Source organism: Thermochaetoides thermophila (assembly GCF_000221225.1).
Source record: "Thermochaetoides thermophila DSM 1495 unplaced genomic scaffold scf7180000011821, whole genome shotgun sequence".
In the NCBI taxonomy this organism is placed as follows: Eukaryota; Fungi; Ascomycota; class Sordariomycetes; order Sordariales; family Chaetomiaceae; genus Thermochaetoides; species Thermochaetoides thermophila.
Window position 1 is genome coordinate 807,413 of NW_006383037.1, and position 16,029 is coordinate 823,441.

At 53.7% G+C, this 16,029-nt stretch overlaps 5 protein-coding genes across 5 annotated transcripts; 4 read left to right on the forward strand and 1 right to left on the reverse strand.

Moving 5' to 3' along the window:
• Positions 1-1,600: 1,600 nt before the first annotated feature.
• On the forward strand, positions 1,601-2,710 carry CTHT_0061330 (uncharacterized protein; the record flags this gene model as incomplete). The annotated part of the gene is made up of 3 exons (XM_006696386.1): positions 1,601-1,688; positions 1,753-2,523; positions 2,577-2,710. 3 exons carry the CDS (start codon positions 1,601-1,603, stop codon positions 2,708-2,710), a joined length of 993 nt encoding a protein of 330 aa, XP_006696449.1.
• A 3,600-nt stretch (positions 2,711-6,310) lies between these two features.
• On the forward strand, positions 6,311-7,844 carry CTHT_0061340 (mannan endo-1,6-alpha-mannosidase DCW1-like protein; the record flags this gene model as incomplete). Its single annotated transcript, XM_006696387.1, has 2 exons — positions 6,311-6,395; positions 6,460-7,844. 2 exons carry the CDS (start codon positions 6,311-6,313, stop codon positions 7,842-7,844), a joined length of 1,470 nt encoding a protein of 489 aa, XP_006696450.1.
• An 824-nt stretch (positions 7,845-8,668) lies between these two features.
• On the forward strand, positions 8,669-10,506 carry CTHT_0061350 (dihydroxyacetone kinase-like protein; the record flags this gene model as incomplete). The annotated part of the gene is made up of 2 exons (XM_006696388.1): positions 8,669-9,965; positions 10,025-10,506. 2 exons carry the CDS (start codon positions 8,669-8,671, stop codon positions 10,504-10,506), a joined length of 1,779 nt encoding a protein of 592 aa, XP_006696451.1.
• Positions 10,507-11,408: 902 nt separating this feature from the next.
• CTHT_0061360 (mitochondrial 37S ribosomal protein mS47) lies at positions 11,409-13,011 on the forward strand (the record flags this gene model as incomplete). Its single annotated transcript, XM_006696389.1, has 2 exons — positions 11,409-11,570; positions 11,626-13,011. 2 exons carry the CDS (start codon positions 11,409-11,411, stop codon positions 13,009-13,011), a joined length of 1,548 nt encoding a protein of 515 aa, XP_006696452.1.
• Positions 13,012-13,145: 134 nt separating this feature from the next.
• CTHT_0061370 (dolichol kinase-like protein) lies at positions 13,146-15,812 on the reverse strand (the record flags this gene model as incomplete). Its single annotated transcript, XM_006696390.1, has 2 exons — positions 13,146-15,229; positions 15,293-15,812. The coding sequence occupies 2 exons, from the start codon at positions 15,810-15,812 to the stop codon at positions 13,146-13,148; spliced, it is 2,604 nt and encodes an 867-aa protein (XP_006696453.1).
• Between the last annotated feature and the right edge of the window lie 217 nt (positions 15,813-16,029).

Consider the following 16,029-nt stretch of genomic DNA (forward strand, 5'->3'; position numbering starts at 1 on the left):
GCGATCCCCTACGATCCCATGCACACCAATACTTTTGCTTCAGAGCGCCGGCGACACGAAGCAGCGGAAAGAGGGATGGTAGGGCAAAAAGCAAGCAATTGGCGATGGGTTGCAGTCACGCGCTCACGGATCGCCTGGTGTTAGCTAACAGAAAGTCGATTGCGGAGGTGGCCAGGCATAAGAAGTCTAACAGGGCCAGGATCTGGAAGCCGTCGACAACCGGATGGAACATTCCAGCCAGCCAGCGCGATAAGCATCTGGGGACCGACTTCGGGCGTGATAGCCCTGAAGCCGAGATGGCACGGTCTCATGCATTGCAGCCGCTGAGCGAGGTGTTGAGGCTGGCGAGCCATGATAAGGCGCGGTCGGCAGTTCGAGCCATCGCGATAACGCACGGCTGCTGAGCAGCGACGAGCAGGGAACGCAGCCGGAACACCGCGGGAACGCAGCCGTCATCAATTGTCAGATTCCAGAAGCCCCGATAGCGGAGCCAAGCTCAGTGTGGGGAGCTGGCTGCGTTAGGCGGTGAGTTGCTGTTGTGGTGCTGTGCTGGTGTGCTGGTGCTGGGTGCTGAGTTCGCCATCATGGGCCACGGACGTAGTCCGAGAGTTTGCGCAGAGTCTTGTCAGGGCGAATGTGATGGGGCGGTGATCATGTCCTGGATTTCAAGATGCAGCATCCTGGAAACCTTGAGTCGAATTTTCAAACCCGAGACAATAGCTCTAGCGGCACTACCCTTAAGCACAGTGCGAATTGAAGTTATGTTTGCCTCGTACGTATGCAAGAGCGACCTGGGTATATGGTAACCAGAAGGGTTGCCAACAGTAGCTACCTAGGAAAGTATAGGCTTGGATTAGCTCCCTTGATCTTGTTAGAATGCAAACATCCGGGAGCCGCCTCTAATTGAAACATATTACAAGTGTAGTCTTATCTACGAACTTCTGCCTAGAATGCAGGTCATACTGTTGTAAAACAAGGAGAAAACACACAGTACCTAGCATAAAAGCTTCAGAGGATTGAGAAGAGCGAGCCCACAGACAATCCAAAAACAGAACAGGTCACATACCTGTTGCCTCCTCACTCTTTTGAGTGGTAAGTCATGGAAGCCTACATCCGATTCCATGGATCAACTTCTGCATAGTACTACCTACTATGTACCATCAGTTATCTTCTCAACTCTGCTTGGCCTGATCTCGAGGCAAACAAGCTTTCCCGTTCAACAGTATCAGTGAAGACAGAAGAGATATGAATTTGGCTCAGCCACAGAGCAACACAGTGTCCGCTTTGGGTCAAGCCACGGCCCAGCCGGTCGGCTCTGCAAGCAGGGCCTGCATTGACGCCCCACGGCTTGGCAGGGCCCAGTGTTCAAGAGACCCACCAACTGGACTTTTTGCGACTGCCAAGATTGCACAATTTGGGCAGTGACCATCAGTGCGGGGCCCACATCGCTGTGTAAGTCGCAGCCAGCGACCAAAAGAATTTTTCAACTCCTACCTTACTACCCTTCATTTCCCCCTCTTTTTGACCAAAATTTTCCCTTAGTTCTCGTCACACTCACCGGAACATCTCATATCTTGCAAAACCTCACATAACAGTCACAATGGCAGACCAAATCGAGGATACTCCCGTGTACTATGAGGAGCTCTACGATCTTGAGCGTGAGTTCGAGGATGTCGAGGTTGAGATCAGTGAGTCAAGCCCCAGAACGATTTGCGATGACAGTTTTTAATCATTTGTCTTGCGTGTGCGCAGTTCGCCAGCAGTACATCCTCTCCAAGCCTCTCTATGCTAAGCGCGCTGAGTTGGTGGCCAAGATCCCCAAGTTCTGGGCTCTTGTCCTCGAGCAGGCGCCCGTCGAGATCGACGAGTACATCCAGCCGACCGACGCCAATGTGCTCTACAGCCACCTTACCAACCTGACGGTGAGCCGTTTCTCTCTCGAGGAGGACGAGAAGAAGGGCGACCCGCGCAACTTCTTGGTCCGCTTTGAGTTTTCCGAGAACGAGTACTTTGAGGATCGCGTCATCGAGAAGAAGTTTTGGTGGCGCCATTCCAAGGATGGCTTTGAGGGTCTTGTCAGCGAGCCCGTTACCATCAAGTGGAAGGAGGGCAAGGACCTGACCGAGGGTCTGCTTGACCTGGCCAAGGCTGTCTACGATGAACAGCTGGCTGCTCCCAAGGAGGCTAAGAAGGGCAAGCAGACTGAGCTCACTGAGAAGCAGAAGACTCTCAAGAAGAAGATCAGCGAGACTGGAATGGGTGGAGTCAGCTTCTTTTGCTTCTTCGGGTACGTCGGTGAGATTGTTTCCGAGGAGGAGAGCAAGGAGGTCATCGCCAAGGAGAACGAGAGGCGCAAGAAGCGTCAGGCCGGTGAGAAGGTTAAGGACGAGGACGAGGATATGGAGGATGAGGAGGACCTCGATGATGATGAAGAGGATGACGAGCTGGATATCTTCCCTCCTGGCGATGTTGTTGCGGTGACCATTGCCGACGAGCTGTGGCCCAACGCCATCAAATATTTCAGTGAGTTCCTGTCTCGTGCTGGCGCCTGATCATCGGAGTCTAACCCATGGTAGCCCAAGCCCAGGACCAGGATCTGGATGATGTTGATTTCGAGGACTTTGAGGAGGATGACGAGGAGGAAGAGAACAGCGGTAATGCCCGGCCGCCAAAGAAGCACAAGCGCTGTGCCAGTGGCTGCAAGCACTAAATGGGTAGAGTCTGAAACATGACCTTGGTACAGGCGGATAGACAAAATTTACTGGGAATTTTCATAGAATGGTCCATGCAGTTGAGATCTAATGGCAAACGACGGATTTGTCGCGCAGAAACGCACAATTGGCCATCTTGTGCGTCTGAAAACCCCGAGTTCCATCCACTGACGACGTTTGGAGACTCAGTTGCGCGGGGTAGGTGGTGGGGCACTATGCTAGATCCACTACGCCAAGTCTTCAACGGTTGTGGGGTTCAGGTTTGCAAAACAACTGTTGAAATGAATGAAATCCCAGTATTGGCCCCGCATTCAAAAGCCATCTTCTACATTCAGTGTCAACCTGCTCAAGTAACCAACTGGAGGTGAGATTTAAGTTGGGAATTTTGGCTTTGTTCCTCACGAGTCACACTGCCAAAGCTTGCTTGTGAAAATGAAATATTGTGTATTTGGCTCATGGTACTGTCCTTCACTTCATGGCTGAGCCCTTAACTCCCTCCCTTGACCTACAAGTCACTTGGTGCATCTTATCACAGTGGGCAGGCAGGTGTTTAGGCAGTTCGCCGAACGCTCTTTGACAACAACATCACCACTGCTTTATTTATTTTCGGGTATCCGCTATGCTATGGTGACTAAGCTCTTGGGCACAAAAAGATGAGCAACTTAACCATTTTCCTTTTTAGACGACCTCTCCACCTGCCAGAGATTTCGGGTACCGATCCCGTGGCATCAGGTCATGCCTGACATGACACATATCCAGACGTTCCCTAAACATTTATACCAATACCCTAGTAAAGTCCTTGGTTTCTCAGACACAGTCTTAGCCCTACTTTTGCCAGGGCCTGTGTGAACATGTTACGGAGGGAGGTGTTTCCATAACATTTCGAAAGATAGCTGTCTAGTAGATGTATGAAGTGCCATCAAGAACAGATAAAATTCGCAGTTGAAGCACACAGAGACTTTTAACTTTATACACAGAGGATCATGAGTGAATTCCCAACTTAACAAACAGGACAAAGCAAGCAGATGCTCCACAAATCCGCAGGTTCACTTGGCTTGGAAAACAGAAGTGGTATCTCAAACCCTTGATTAGATACCAAGTCCTATTGATTGCATGTCGCTTCTCCCTTTGTGCAGCATCATCTGTCAGTTCTCACAAGTACAGCTTGAGGGCCAGATTATTGGCCAGTTCACTTAAGACTCCTTGAACTCCAATGGTGCAGTTAATTCCCCCTCAACATGCCCACAACAGCAGACTTTTAACAATAACGCGGTGACTTGAAGCAGTAAGAACACTCAGACTGAGTGGTTGAACCCTGGTATCGCAGTGCTTGCAGGAGACGACTTGGGAGACTTCAGGCTTGCTGTCACCACTGGCTTTGGCCTTGTTGTCTGCCCCAGTGGACTTTGTCTTAGAAGATTCTATTGTACTGAGCTGACGGGAGGATAATTCGGCACTTCTGAGTGTCTATTATATCGAATGCTCTGGATCGCCGAGACATAAGTGATAATCTGATAGTAGAGTTGAGTTGTTTAGCCGCGCAATTCCAATGCGTAAACAAAAAGGCTTGTGTAAATAACTATTCAAGAACATAATTATAATATATTTGTTGTATATCGATAAGATGCCTATTGGCATCTAAGTACAACTTAACTCTTATAATTCATCACAGCCTTGAATGTGACAATTCAGACAGACCTCCTGAGATGGGCTCGAGAGGTGCCAGGCCGCTGGACCTGAGAGACAGGAGTTCTCACACAGTCAGAATGATCCCTGTGATCACCAGTTGAACAGACAATTGCTTGTATTACTGACTGGAGAGCTCTTTGGCCAGATGGCCCTGCCTGGAGTCTATACACATCTCATACACCCTTATGATTTCTCTTGTTCCTTCTTGCCCAATGGCACAAACTCTTGGGGGGCAACATCCTTGGGTGTTGATGATCAATGCCTCTTGGCATTGAGGAACGACTCCTCAATACGTGAGATCGCTGGGGGCGGATATCTGGGTTTGATGGGTCACAACTCCCTTTTCCTCCAATCAGTTGGGGTTCTTGATATCAGACATCAGCTTTAAAGTGCTCAGCACACGCCACTGTCCGATGACTTTTTCCTAAGCATGTTCGAATTATAGTGAGTAAAATCCTCTGCGTTTCGGTGGAAGAATGGAGCACAACAGGTCAACATATGCATGTGTTCTGGTTTCTATCTGTTTCAGGAGTTATCAGGGCAAAGGGGATATATAAGCTGGATGGCTTCATGAAAGCAATCATAATAGAGTTCACTACTGTTAAAATGATACCCCCAGGCATTAGAAGGCTATGCAAGTCCACAATCCTCACACCTCACATGCAAATGTGGACCTGATACTGGGCTGAGGGCAACAAAATGGTTTTCAATGTGGGTTTGATGGAAGACATTTGGCACTCTCAATGGCAGACGTCTATCAAGCCTTGTCTTGGCGAGAGACAGGTAACATTGAGCATGCCAAGCTGTTCTCAAGCACCAATACTATGATCGTTTTTGACAGATAACTTGAGTACAAATAGGATAAAGCGTAGATATACGGGTCACCTGGAATTCTAATTATATATTTTGCTTACTCTTCTTCCTATAGACACGGAGTAGACAATTATGGCCCAGCATAAGCAAAGAGCGGCTAACAGTTCAGCGTGGCACTAAATAGTGCAGGCAATTGCTGACCGACTCGCTCCTTCCAGCTTTCAAGGCTTTGTTTTCGATCTTCCTAAGCAAACTATTCGCAGAATTTGCATGCTTTGTAAATGCACAATTTGTGCAATATGCCATGGTCTAAACTTGGCCTGGGATGATCAGCCAGACTTTTGCATTTGGCGGCGGCATGATCAGATCTCCCGGCCAAGAAACGCGCTGTAGCAGAGCGTAACGCCCAGCAGGTGCGAGGTAGCGTTGACAGGGGCAGGGGCTCCAAACAGGGCGACTCCTCGAACCTTTTGTGTTTCAGCCTCGTCCCTCTGCACCCTCTCGATAGTTCTCCGCTGTACCCCTCTGGGCCCCTCCTGGCGGCTCCATCGCTATCCGACTTGTAAAGAAATTGCAGGTTTCTCTTGGCTGGGCTTTGTTATGGAGATGTTTCTTTGGTGAGGCCGGGCTATCCAGCCGACCGTCTTACTTTCACTCCTTCTCCTGTCTAGTCCTCGTGTCCACCGGTCAGCCAATTGGTCGGGTATGGCACCCATATGACGGTCGTTTTCTAAACTGATCTTCTTTTGTTTCTTTTCACGACTTCAGCTGCTATTGTCTTGACGTATGGCGGCCTATTGACCGACCGCGCAGCTTGCAGCCAACATTCGTTTCTTCCGTCGCTTCATTGTTTTTTTTGTCTTGTTCTTCATCCCATTGTCTTCATTTCTCCACACCGGCCCTGGACTGGCCTTTGAACACGCAGGCTGGTCCTCCTGTCGCTACCGATTCTCAACAATTCAACTTGATGCGTCTCTCAGCTGGCAGCTCGAAATGAAAGTATAGGATGGGCACTTTTGGTTCAACCTCTTTCGTTTACATCCTTTTATCTCGTCTTGGTGCCCGTCGTTGCGTGACTTGGCAACTGTATGCCCATCATGAGGCTGTTCGAAGGACTATTGTTCCTTGCCTTGCTGGTGATAAGTCCGGTCCATGCCATCGACTTGGTCCTCGGAGATGAAGGTTTGTCAGCCAATACTGGAAACCTTAGGTTGGACATGGTGGCCTACTAACATACCGTCTTTAGCATCCGTTAAGGCGGCTGCAAAAACAATAGCCTTTGGCATGACTGAGTACTATACTGGCGACAATCCGGGAGACGTACCCGGGAACCTCCCCGACCCATACTTCTGGTGGGAGGCAGGGGCGATGTTTGGGATGCTTGTTGAGTATTGGGCCCTGACGAAGGACGACACCTACAATGTCATGACGATGCAGGCCCTTCTTCACCAGGCGACAGAGAACGGCGACTTTATGCCACCTAACCAGACCCGAACGCTCGGAAATGATGACCAAGGGTTTTGGGGGATGGCCGCCATGTCAGCCGCCGAGTACAACTTTCCAAACCCGCCGCAGGACAAGCCGCAGTGGCTCGCCCTCGCTCAGTCCCTCTTCAACCAGTGGGCGACTCGTTGGGAGGAATCAACATGTCAAGGTGGCCTGCGCTGGCAGATATTCAGTTTCAACGCAGGCTACAACTACAAGAACAGCATCTCAAATGGCTGCTTCTTCAATATTGCCGCCCGGCTGGCCCGGTACACTGGCAATCAGACCTATGCCGAGTGGGCAGCCAGAATCTGGGCATGGGAAGAAGCCATCGGTCTAATTACATCCGACTACCAGGTGCACGACGGCGTCCACATTAACACCAACGACAACACCTGCAGCCAAACCGACACTAACCAATGGACCTATAACGCCGGCATCTTCCTGCATGGCGCAGCTGTCATGTACAACCTCACCTCCAACCCCATCTGGCGTGAGCGCGTCGAAGGCCTGCTCCGGACTACCGTCTCAACCTTCTTCACCCTCCCCGAAAATAACACCAACAGCCGCACGCCCGTTATGCACGAACAGCTCTGCGAGCCTTTGTCCCTCTGCAACATCGACCAGCGCAGCTTCAAGGGCTACCTTACCCGCTGGCTCGCCAACACCGCGCAGCTTGCGCCCTTCACTTTCCAGACGATACAACCCCTCCTCCTCGCCGATGCAGCCGCCGCGGCACAGGCCTGTACAGGTAGTGTGCGAACCCTGGTCCCCAACATACCCGGAGCCCGACCAGAGCCACCGTTCCGCGGCGAGCCGGGCACCGCATGCGGGTTCCGTTGGACTGTGAACGGGTTCGACGGGCAGACTGGGGTTGGCGAGCAGATGAATGCGCTGGCGGCAGTGATGTACTCGATGGTCGTTGATCCCAATCTCAGCCAGTTCGCTCCGGTGCCTCTGACGGCTGTGTCGGGGGGCACGTCAAAGGGGGATCCGAGCGCGGGGACGAGTCCGCGGGGCGCGGAGGAGGAGAGGAAGAGGCTGTTGGATGGGGAGATTACGATTAAGGACCAGGTGGCGGCTGGGTTTTTGACATCGGCGATTGTGCTTGGGGTTGTGATGGGGTGCATTTTTGTGATTATTTAAGCCCGGTTTTTTGAGGGTGGTCGATTTTGGATATGGGTTTGAAGGCGTTCAGGGTCGTTGCGCATATGACTGGCGTTCAATGGGTCAGGACTTTATTGGAAACAAATGACGGCTCTGGGAGCCTGCATATCATGAGATATGATAACAGTTAAATGTAGAGCAGCTAGCGATATGTGCTAGTAATTATGATAGAAAAAAAAGAACTTGAAGATGATGTAGGCCTCTCGGGGTGTTGTGATGTACCCACTCCAGATCTGAATCAACGCTTTCGCAGCTCCAACGACGGCAACAGGGTTTGAGTCACACAAGTTCAAGACCCAAATGCTTAGGTTTGTTTCCATCACTCAGCAGACGAGTGGCCAGAAAGACAGGATGAAAAAAAAATACAAAGATGGTTTAGAGAGTGTGATGATGCCCCGCACACCCGTCACCTCCCCTCCCCCACTCGGCAACGCCAATGCCGTTCCTTCGATCGGGCAAGCTCTCCCGAGGACTGGAGACCTTCCTCACGGCTCCTGCATCCTGAGATCCATTGCTTGGTGAGCTGCAGGGTATCATTAGCGAACCGGTCTCTCGAGGCGATAGGTTCAAATTCTTCATTTGAACGTCAACTCCATATCAACTGTGGATTCAAAAAGGTACTTTGTACAACACAAACCGACTGACCACATCGGCCCCGCTCTCTTTTACACGTCGACTGACCGATTTAGCGAACTCACTTCATCTCGAGTTATAATTGCTCCAGTCAACTTACATCCGATCAACTTCTTACCTGAACTAAATCTATTACGCCTTAGCCGAACTTACCTCACCAACTCATCACCATGTCAACCAAACACTTCCTCCCAGATCCCACACACCTAGTGCACACCTCCCTCGCCGCCCTCCCGCTGCTGAACCCCTCCTTAGCCCTCGACTCATCTAACAAAATCATCTACCTCCGCCCAAACACCCTCCCCGCCACGCAAAAAGTCTCACTCATCTCAGGCGGCGGCTCCGGCCATGAACCCTCCTTCTCAGGCATGGTCGGCCGCGGCCTCTTGTCCGCCGCTGTGGCGGGCACCATCTTCGCGAGCCCCAGCGCTGAGCAGGTGCGCACGGCGATTATGTCCCGTGTGGACCGGTTTGCGGATAAAGAGGATGGCGGGGTGTTGGTGACGGTAATGAATTATACGGGGGATGTGTTGAACTTTGGTATGGCGGTTGAGAAAGCGCGGGCAGCGGGAGTGAGGGTTGAGATGGTTGTTGTGGGGGATGATGTGGGTGTTGGGAGGAAGAATGGAGGGAAGGTTGGGAGGAGAGGAATTGCTGGGACGGTGTTGGTGCACAAGATTAGCGGAGCGTTGGCCGCGAAGGGGGCCGGGTTGAGTGAAGTTGCTAGAGTTGCTAAGCTCACAGCGGAGAATCTGGTCAGTGTTGGGGCGAGCTTGGAGCATGTGCATGTTCCTGGGAGGAAGGGAATGGATGAGTCGGAAAGGTTGAAGGATGGGGAGGTCGAAATTGGCATGGGCATTCACAACGAGCAGGGTTCCAGCCGGGAGGTAGTCACCTTGCCGGAGCTAGTAGGCAAGATGCTGCGGCAGATGCTTAATCAGACTGATGAGGATCGGGCTTTCCTGAAGATCGACTCCAGCGATGAGGTGGTACTGATGGTAAACAACCTTGGAGGAGTCAGTGTCCTGGAGATGGGAGGAATTGTGACCGAGGTGGTCGGGCAGCTGGAGAAGAGCTACGGCATCCGGCCAGTACGTATCCTGAACGGCACATACATGACCAGCCTGAACGGGCTCGGCTTCAGCATTACGCTGCTGAAGGTCGTCGATACGGGTATTGAGGGCTCCAGTATTCTGGAACTGCTGGATGCGCCCTGCGAGGCTACTGGCTGGTCGGCGCCTGTGTTGGCGCAGACGTGGGCTGAGCAGAACACGGCCACGAGGGAAGGAGACGAGAGCGCCAGCAAGGTGTTGACGTCGAGTGGGCTGAAGACGGTTCCCGCATTGATGCAACAAATGCTGACGCGAGCACTCGAAAGTGTGATAGCAATTGAGCCTGAGGTGACCAAGTTTGACACAGTCGTTGGCGACGGTGACTGCGGCATTGGTTTGAAGAGAGGAGCCGAGGGTATGTTCATCCCTTACACCTCCCGGTACTGATCGAGCTAAAAATGCTGACAGACACAGCCATCCTCAGACACATCCAAGAGCACCCCCTGACTGGTGATGTGGTGGTCGATTTGGCCAGCATTGTACCAGTAGTCGAGCACAACATGGACGGCACATCCGGGGCTCTCTATGCCATCTTCCTCAACTCCCTGGTTACTGCCCTCCGAGCGCAAGGACCCGGCCAGGCGACGGCAAAGGTGTGGGCAGCTGCTCTCCAGGCCAGCTGCGACTCCATGCTGCGGTACACACCTGCTCGCCCGGGTGATCGCACTCTAGTTGATGCGCTCTATCCATTCGTCGAGACGTTGGCACACACTGGCGATGTTAAGGCAGCAGCGACAGCGGCGCAAGAGGGAGCCGCGCGCACGCGCGGAATGCGGGCTAGCCTAGGCCGTAGCGTCTATGTCGGCGGATCTGGTTTCGAGCAGGTTCCCGACCCAGGCGCATGGGGCCTGGCCAGATTCTTTCTGGGGTTGGCAGGGCTGGAGCGGGGTGCATAAGCTCATTCCTTGGTGCTAAGAATGTAGGATTGGAGGATGTTGGATGTTGGTGATGATATTGAGGACGACGCAGCTCATGACAGTACTCATGAGGGATTAGGCGTTGAAACGCTGCATGGCATACCCATATCTTTCTGTTATACGGTTTTTTGTTATTACCCAACTGACAACAAATAGTGAGTAGCTGTAAACTATTGACTTCAATAGTGCCATCAGGGACAACGGATATACAAATCCGTGAGAAAAAGAAGTGGTGCCGCGGAGGAAGGGAAGATGTTAGAGACGTTGCACACGGGACGCTTGGGTGTGACGGCCTTTGGCAGCCCTTAACAGCTGTTCCCAGCTGGATAGAGATGCTCCCCTCTAACTAACGGCTAAGGACTGGGGCCCCTTGGCCCGGACCGAGCTGGGGCTATTTTCCATCTGATTGGCTGCAGCCGGCCGTTGGACCTGCCTTGCAGCAACAGCTGGGCCGACGCTGTCCGCTGGAGCAACCCCTCAGCAACCCCTCGGTCCAAACATCCAATCACAAGCCGCGACACACTTCTGAGGGACGCAAACTCCAGGGTTCGGGTCACTAAAACCAAAAGCTGCAGTGGGGCTCGCGGGATCAGAGAATGGAGGATGGAAGTCGATCTTGATATCCAGCGTCCGAGATTCAAAAGGACGATTATCGACGGCAGACGGCAACGGCGCCGCAGCGAGAGAGACAAGGCGGGACCCGGCGCATAGTCGATCGCCAAGCTAAGACCTAGTTCGGTCCAAGTGAGAGGGGGAGACACTGAACTAAGCCGTCGACCTCGGATCTTTCCCGTTCTCCTGCCGCTAGACCAGCAACCACCTTTATTCCCGTCCCACTCGCCCTCCTCCTCCTAGGCCGCCTTCCTCTCCCTCTTGTCCCAATGTTCGGCCGCACCCTGACCCTGCGAGCGGTGCCCGCAGTAGCATCCTCGCTCTCAGCCCAAGCCTCTGCCTGCCGTGCTTGCCATAGATCAGCCACGTTCTTCGCTTCGCCTAGGATGCCCCTCCGCGCGAAGCTGCTTGCCGGCCAGCAGCAGCGATTGGTATGCTCTCTCTCCTCTTCTTTGTCAGAAGTGTTGTTGACAAGGCGATATGCAGTTGTCCATCTCTACCCAGGAGGCCTATGAGCTGTTCAAGCCTCAGCCTGGAGACGAGCCCGAGGATGTTGTCTTCAACAGCCTGTACGGCCTGCGCTCCATCACCCTGAATCGCCCCAAGAAGCTCAATGCCCTCAATGGCTCCATGATTCGCAAGATCGCCCCGCGCCTGATCGAGTGGGGCAAGTCCGACATGGCCAATGTCATCGTCATGAAAGGCGCCGGTGACAAGGCCTTCTGCGCTGGCGGCGACGTTGCCCAGCTGGCCCAGTGGAACAAGGAGGGCCCTGAGGGTCAGAAGAAGAGCAGGGACTACTTCGCCCAGGAATACCGTCTGGACCATCTGATTGCGACCTACAACAAGCCCTACATCGCTTTCATGGACGGCATCACCATGGGTGGCGGCGTCGGCCTCAGCATCCACGCCCCCTTCCGGATTGCGACTGAGCGCACCGTGTTTGCCATGCCTGAGACCAACATCGGCTTCTTCCCAGACGTTGGCGCTTCCTTCTTCCTGCCCCGTATGCCCGGCGCTGTGGGCACCTACCTTGCCCTGACCAGCGCCCGCCTCAAGGGTGCCAACGTCTTCTACGCTGGCATCGCCACTCACTACCTGCACTCGACCTCTCTGCCGCGCCTGGAGTCTCGTCTGGCCGAACTGCGCTTCCAGGACACCGACGATCTCGAGACTCGTCTGCGCGTTATCAACGCCACGATCGAGGAGTTCGTCACCGGCCTGCCGCACGACGAGCCCATCCAGATTGCCGGCGAGCTGCGCGAGGCTATCGACCGCTGTTTCAGTCACGACTCTGTCGATGCCATCATTCGCGCTCTTGAGGCCGAGGAGGGCTCGACCAAGGCCTGGGCCCAGGAAACCCTCGAGACGCTGAACAAGCGCTCTCCCATTGCCGTTCACGTCACCTTGCGCCAGATGCGCATCGGCCGTGCCTGGAACATCCATGACACCTTCTTGCGTGAGCATGCCATGGCCTCCAAGTTCATGGCCTCCCACGACTTCACCGAGGGCGTGACTGCCCTGCTGATCGAGAAGCGCCCAGTCAAGTGGCAGCCTGCTACTTTGGCTGAGCTCTCGCCCGAGGAGGCCAAGCGCCTGACCGACGAGTACTTCACCGTCGAGAGTAACGCTCCCAAGCTGACGCTACTGAACGATGTTGCCTACGAGGAGTACCCCTACAACGTGTTTACCGTGCCGACCGAGGAGCAAGTCGAGGCCAAGGTTCGCGCGGGCAAGTACACGCCCAAGCAGATTCTCAACATGTTCCTGTTTGAGCGCCGGCACAAGCAGGGTGTTCGCGAGGTTGTTTCGGAGATTCTGGCGCGGAAGACGAGCGTTGATGCTGCTGGTATTGCGGTATGGAAGTATTGAGTGTATTATACCTAGAAACTTAGATGTAGAATATAGGGTTGGCTTAGTGTAATTGGTGTATACTCAGGAGAAGATGAGTTTTCGATATGTTAGCTTATATACTCTATCATGCTCTACAGCCATCTATCCCATGTTTATACCGCCAACGCCTTTACACATTCCCACAACACCACCGGCACAACCACATTATCATTACCCCCCGTCAACACCGCCTCAGTCAACGAAGCCACTGTCGCACAAGCTGTAGCCTTCCCCAGCACACCTGTGCCCTCTGGGCCTGGGCCGAGCCATCCCCAGAGCCTCTTGACATCCAACACACTTCTTAGGCTCTCCATTCCACTACCTCCTCCACTACCCAGGTCTGCAATCCCCGGCACAGCAGTAGGCCACCCCCCAACCCGCAACCACGCTGCCCCAGCCAACAACCCGATCAACACCGCTACCGCAAACGCTACACTCCCCTCAACACTCTTCCCCCCTCCCCACAACCACTTCGTCTTCCCCCATCTCCTCCCCACAAGCGATGCCGCTGCGTCACCCAACCCGACACACACCACTCCGGCAACAAGAGCAACCTCACGAGAGGATAGCTCCCATCCCTTCCACGGATCCTCCTCATTGTTCGACGCTGAACGGGGCAGCGAAGCCAGGGAAAGCCACACCGGCACGGCGCAGCCAACTAATAGAAAGATGTGCGACACGACCACGGGTCCTCTCAAGTCTCGGCCGTCGACGAACGGCTCAACAAAGTGAGCGATAGGTTTTGAAAGGGGAGGAAGTTGGCTTGCGCGAAGTAGATCAAGCAAGAGGAATATACCCAAGACAACAGCCATCGCGAGGGCGACAAACGTAGGGTCGATGTACAGAGTGGGAAGGAACATGAAAACGGTGAGGAAGTGGAAGACCTTGCGGCGGGTGTCGACGTCGGAACCGCAGACGGATTTACGGGCTAGGTGGAGAAGAAGGAGGGAGAGCGCAAAAGTGATGAGGATAAGGTAGTACGCGGAGATGGCGAGCCTGGTGTGTGCCGGTCCGAGGAAAGTCATGCGCAAGCGGTTAACCCAGCCTGTTCCTTCACAGAGCAACCCTTTCTCGATGTCGTCTCGCAGAGGGGGGAGGGAAATCCACCGTTCCCAGTTGCCCTTGACAGCCCAGAACCGGAACTGTGGCCAATCTCCGAGGAAATAGCCCACTGCCCAGCCGAGGGGTTCCCGACCTCCCAGGGCGTACGTCTGGATGTGTGGACGTACGACGAGGAAGGCGATCACGAGTGTGCAGGCGTAGACGTAGCCGGCATAAAGCCAGCGTCGGGTAACTGACTGCTCGTAGGTGAGCGAGAAGAACGCGCGCAGGCTGGCTGAGGGAGCACGTTTGCGTCGGCCGGAGGGAGTCGTGGCGTGGTTGGAAGGGGGCCGGTCGGGGACAGGACAGGTGTGTGCAGGATGGGAAAGGAGAATTTCGTCTTCGTCTGTCGAGTAGTCCGATTCGAGATTTAAGCGGGAGGTCTTTGAAGATGTGCGCGGCCGGAGGAGGGACAAAAGTTCCCTGAAGAGTTCGGCTAAGGCTGGTTCATCGGACGGGGCTTTTCTGAACCGCCATTTGGGAATGCGGGCCAGAGTAATGCCCCAGCGAATGACATGGCTGCATGAGACGAGCAGACCGAGACCGCCGCCCCAGAGAATGGCCCTCAGGATGACTGCCTGAGGGGAGCGGGCAAACAATAGTAGATGGATCAGTCCAATTGATAGAAGATGAACCTCTGAGACGAGCAAGCTGGTCGTAGTCAAATATAGCAAGATCAGGCATAGCGTCTGATGTAAGGGATAGAGCAGAGCCAGAATCTCGGGCGCGATCTCCTGCTCTCCATCATGCGGCGACCCAAAGCCCAGCTTATGTAGGGAAAAAGGTAGACAAGACAGCAGCCACTGCATGTTACTGAATGTTTCCCAAGGACGCGCTGTCGGGATCAGCGGCCTCGGAAGGGCGCTGATGCTGAGCACCAGGCTGGGCAGAACGACGCCCTGGAGGTTATGCGCCACCAGGAGGGAGATGAGGACAGGGATAATTTGCGGGTAGAGCATCGGCGCAAGGTCAAATGAGGCTGGAATGCGGATTGGGATTGTTCTCGACAGCTTGCCCTGCCGGTAGGCCCAACAGACAAGTCTCAGAGGGTAGAGTGCGATCAGGACGCACCAGAGGTTGCCAACTGAGAGCAGTTCTGGCATCGAACTAGTCAGCTGTGTCCATATTGCCATATTTCTAAGAACCAAACGGCACATACCTCTCCAATAAGTTCTGATAACTCCCTCAGCATCAGGGTTCGCAGCAACCATTGCGGCCTGAAACCCCAATAACCCCACCTCAACTGCTCTCCTTACTAACTCCCTTCGCCGTCTTCCTCTATCACCAACCCTCTTCCTTTCCCTATCCATCCCCCCGTTTTGCTTTTTCCTTACCCTCCCTTCCTCCTCCAACACATCAGGCGACAACACCGAAGTGGATGATTCCGATACCACCTCGGCCTTACCACCGAGGGCTAATACGCTCTTGCCATGGTGACGGGAACGCGGCACCGGTAAGCCTTTCGGCACATGCTCGTCGTCTGCTTCGGTGCCACTTTCGCTTGGCATAAAAGATTCGCGCGCGAACTGGGGCATGGTAATGTTGGAGAATGAGCCGCGGTGGTAAGGTTGTGAGGAGCGCGAGGGGATGCGTTCAGGAGGGGCGTCAGTCGCTGGTAGAGCAGGAGAGGAATCGGTACTGGAGGAGCTCGTAACGGATGAAGTCCGGTCGTCTGTCATGGCTGATTGTTGTTTGGGAGTTCATCAAGATCGCTGTCGTCGTTGAAATAATAATTAGTTGGTTGGGCAGTATTTACTTCGATCGCGAGATGTGGCCACGCAACGGAAACCGTGGATGGGAATTCAAGGATGTTTAAGTTCAGAGAATTGTCAGGTTCGAGGAGAATGGATTAGAAGAGAAACTTCCTTCCCTTCATGCTTTCCCACCAATCCTATC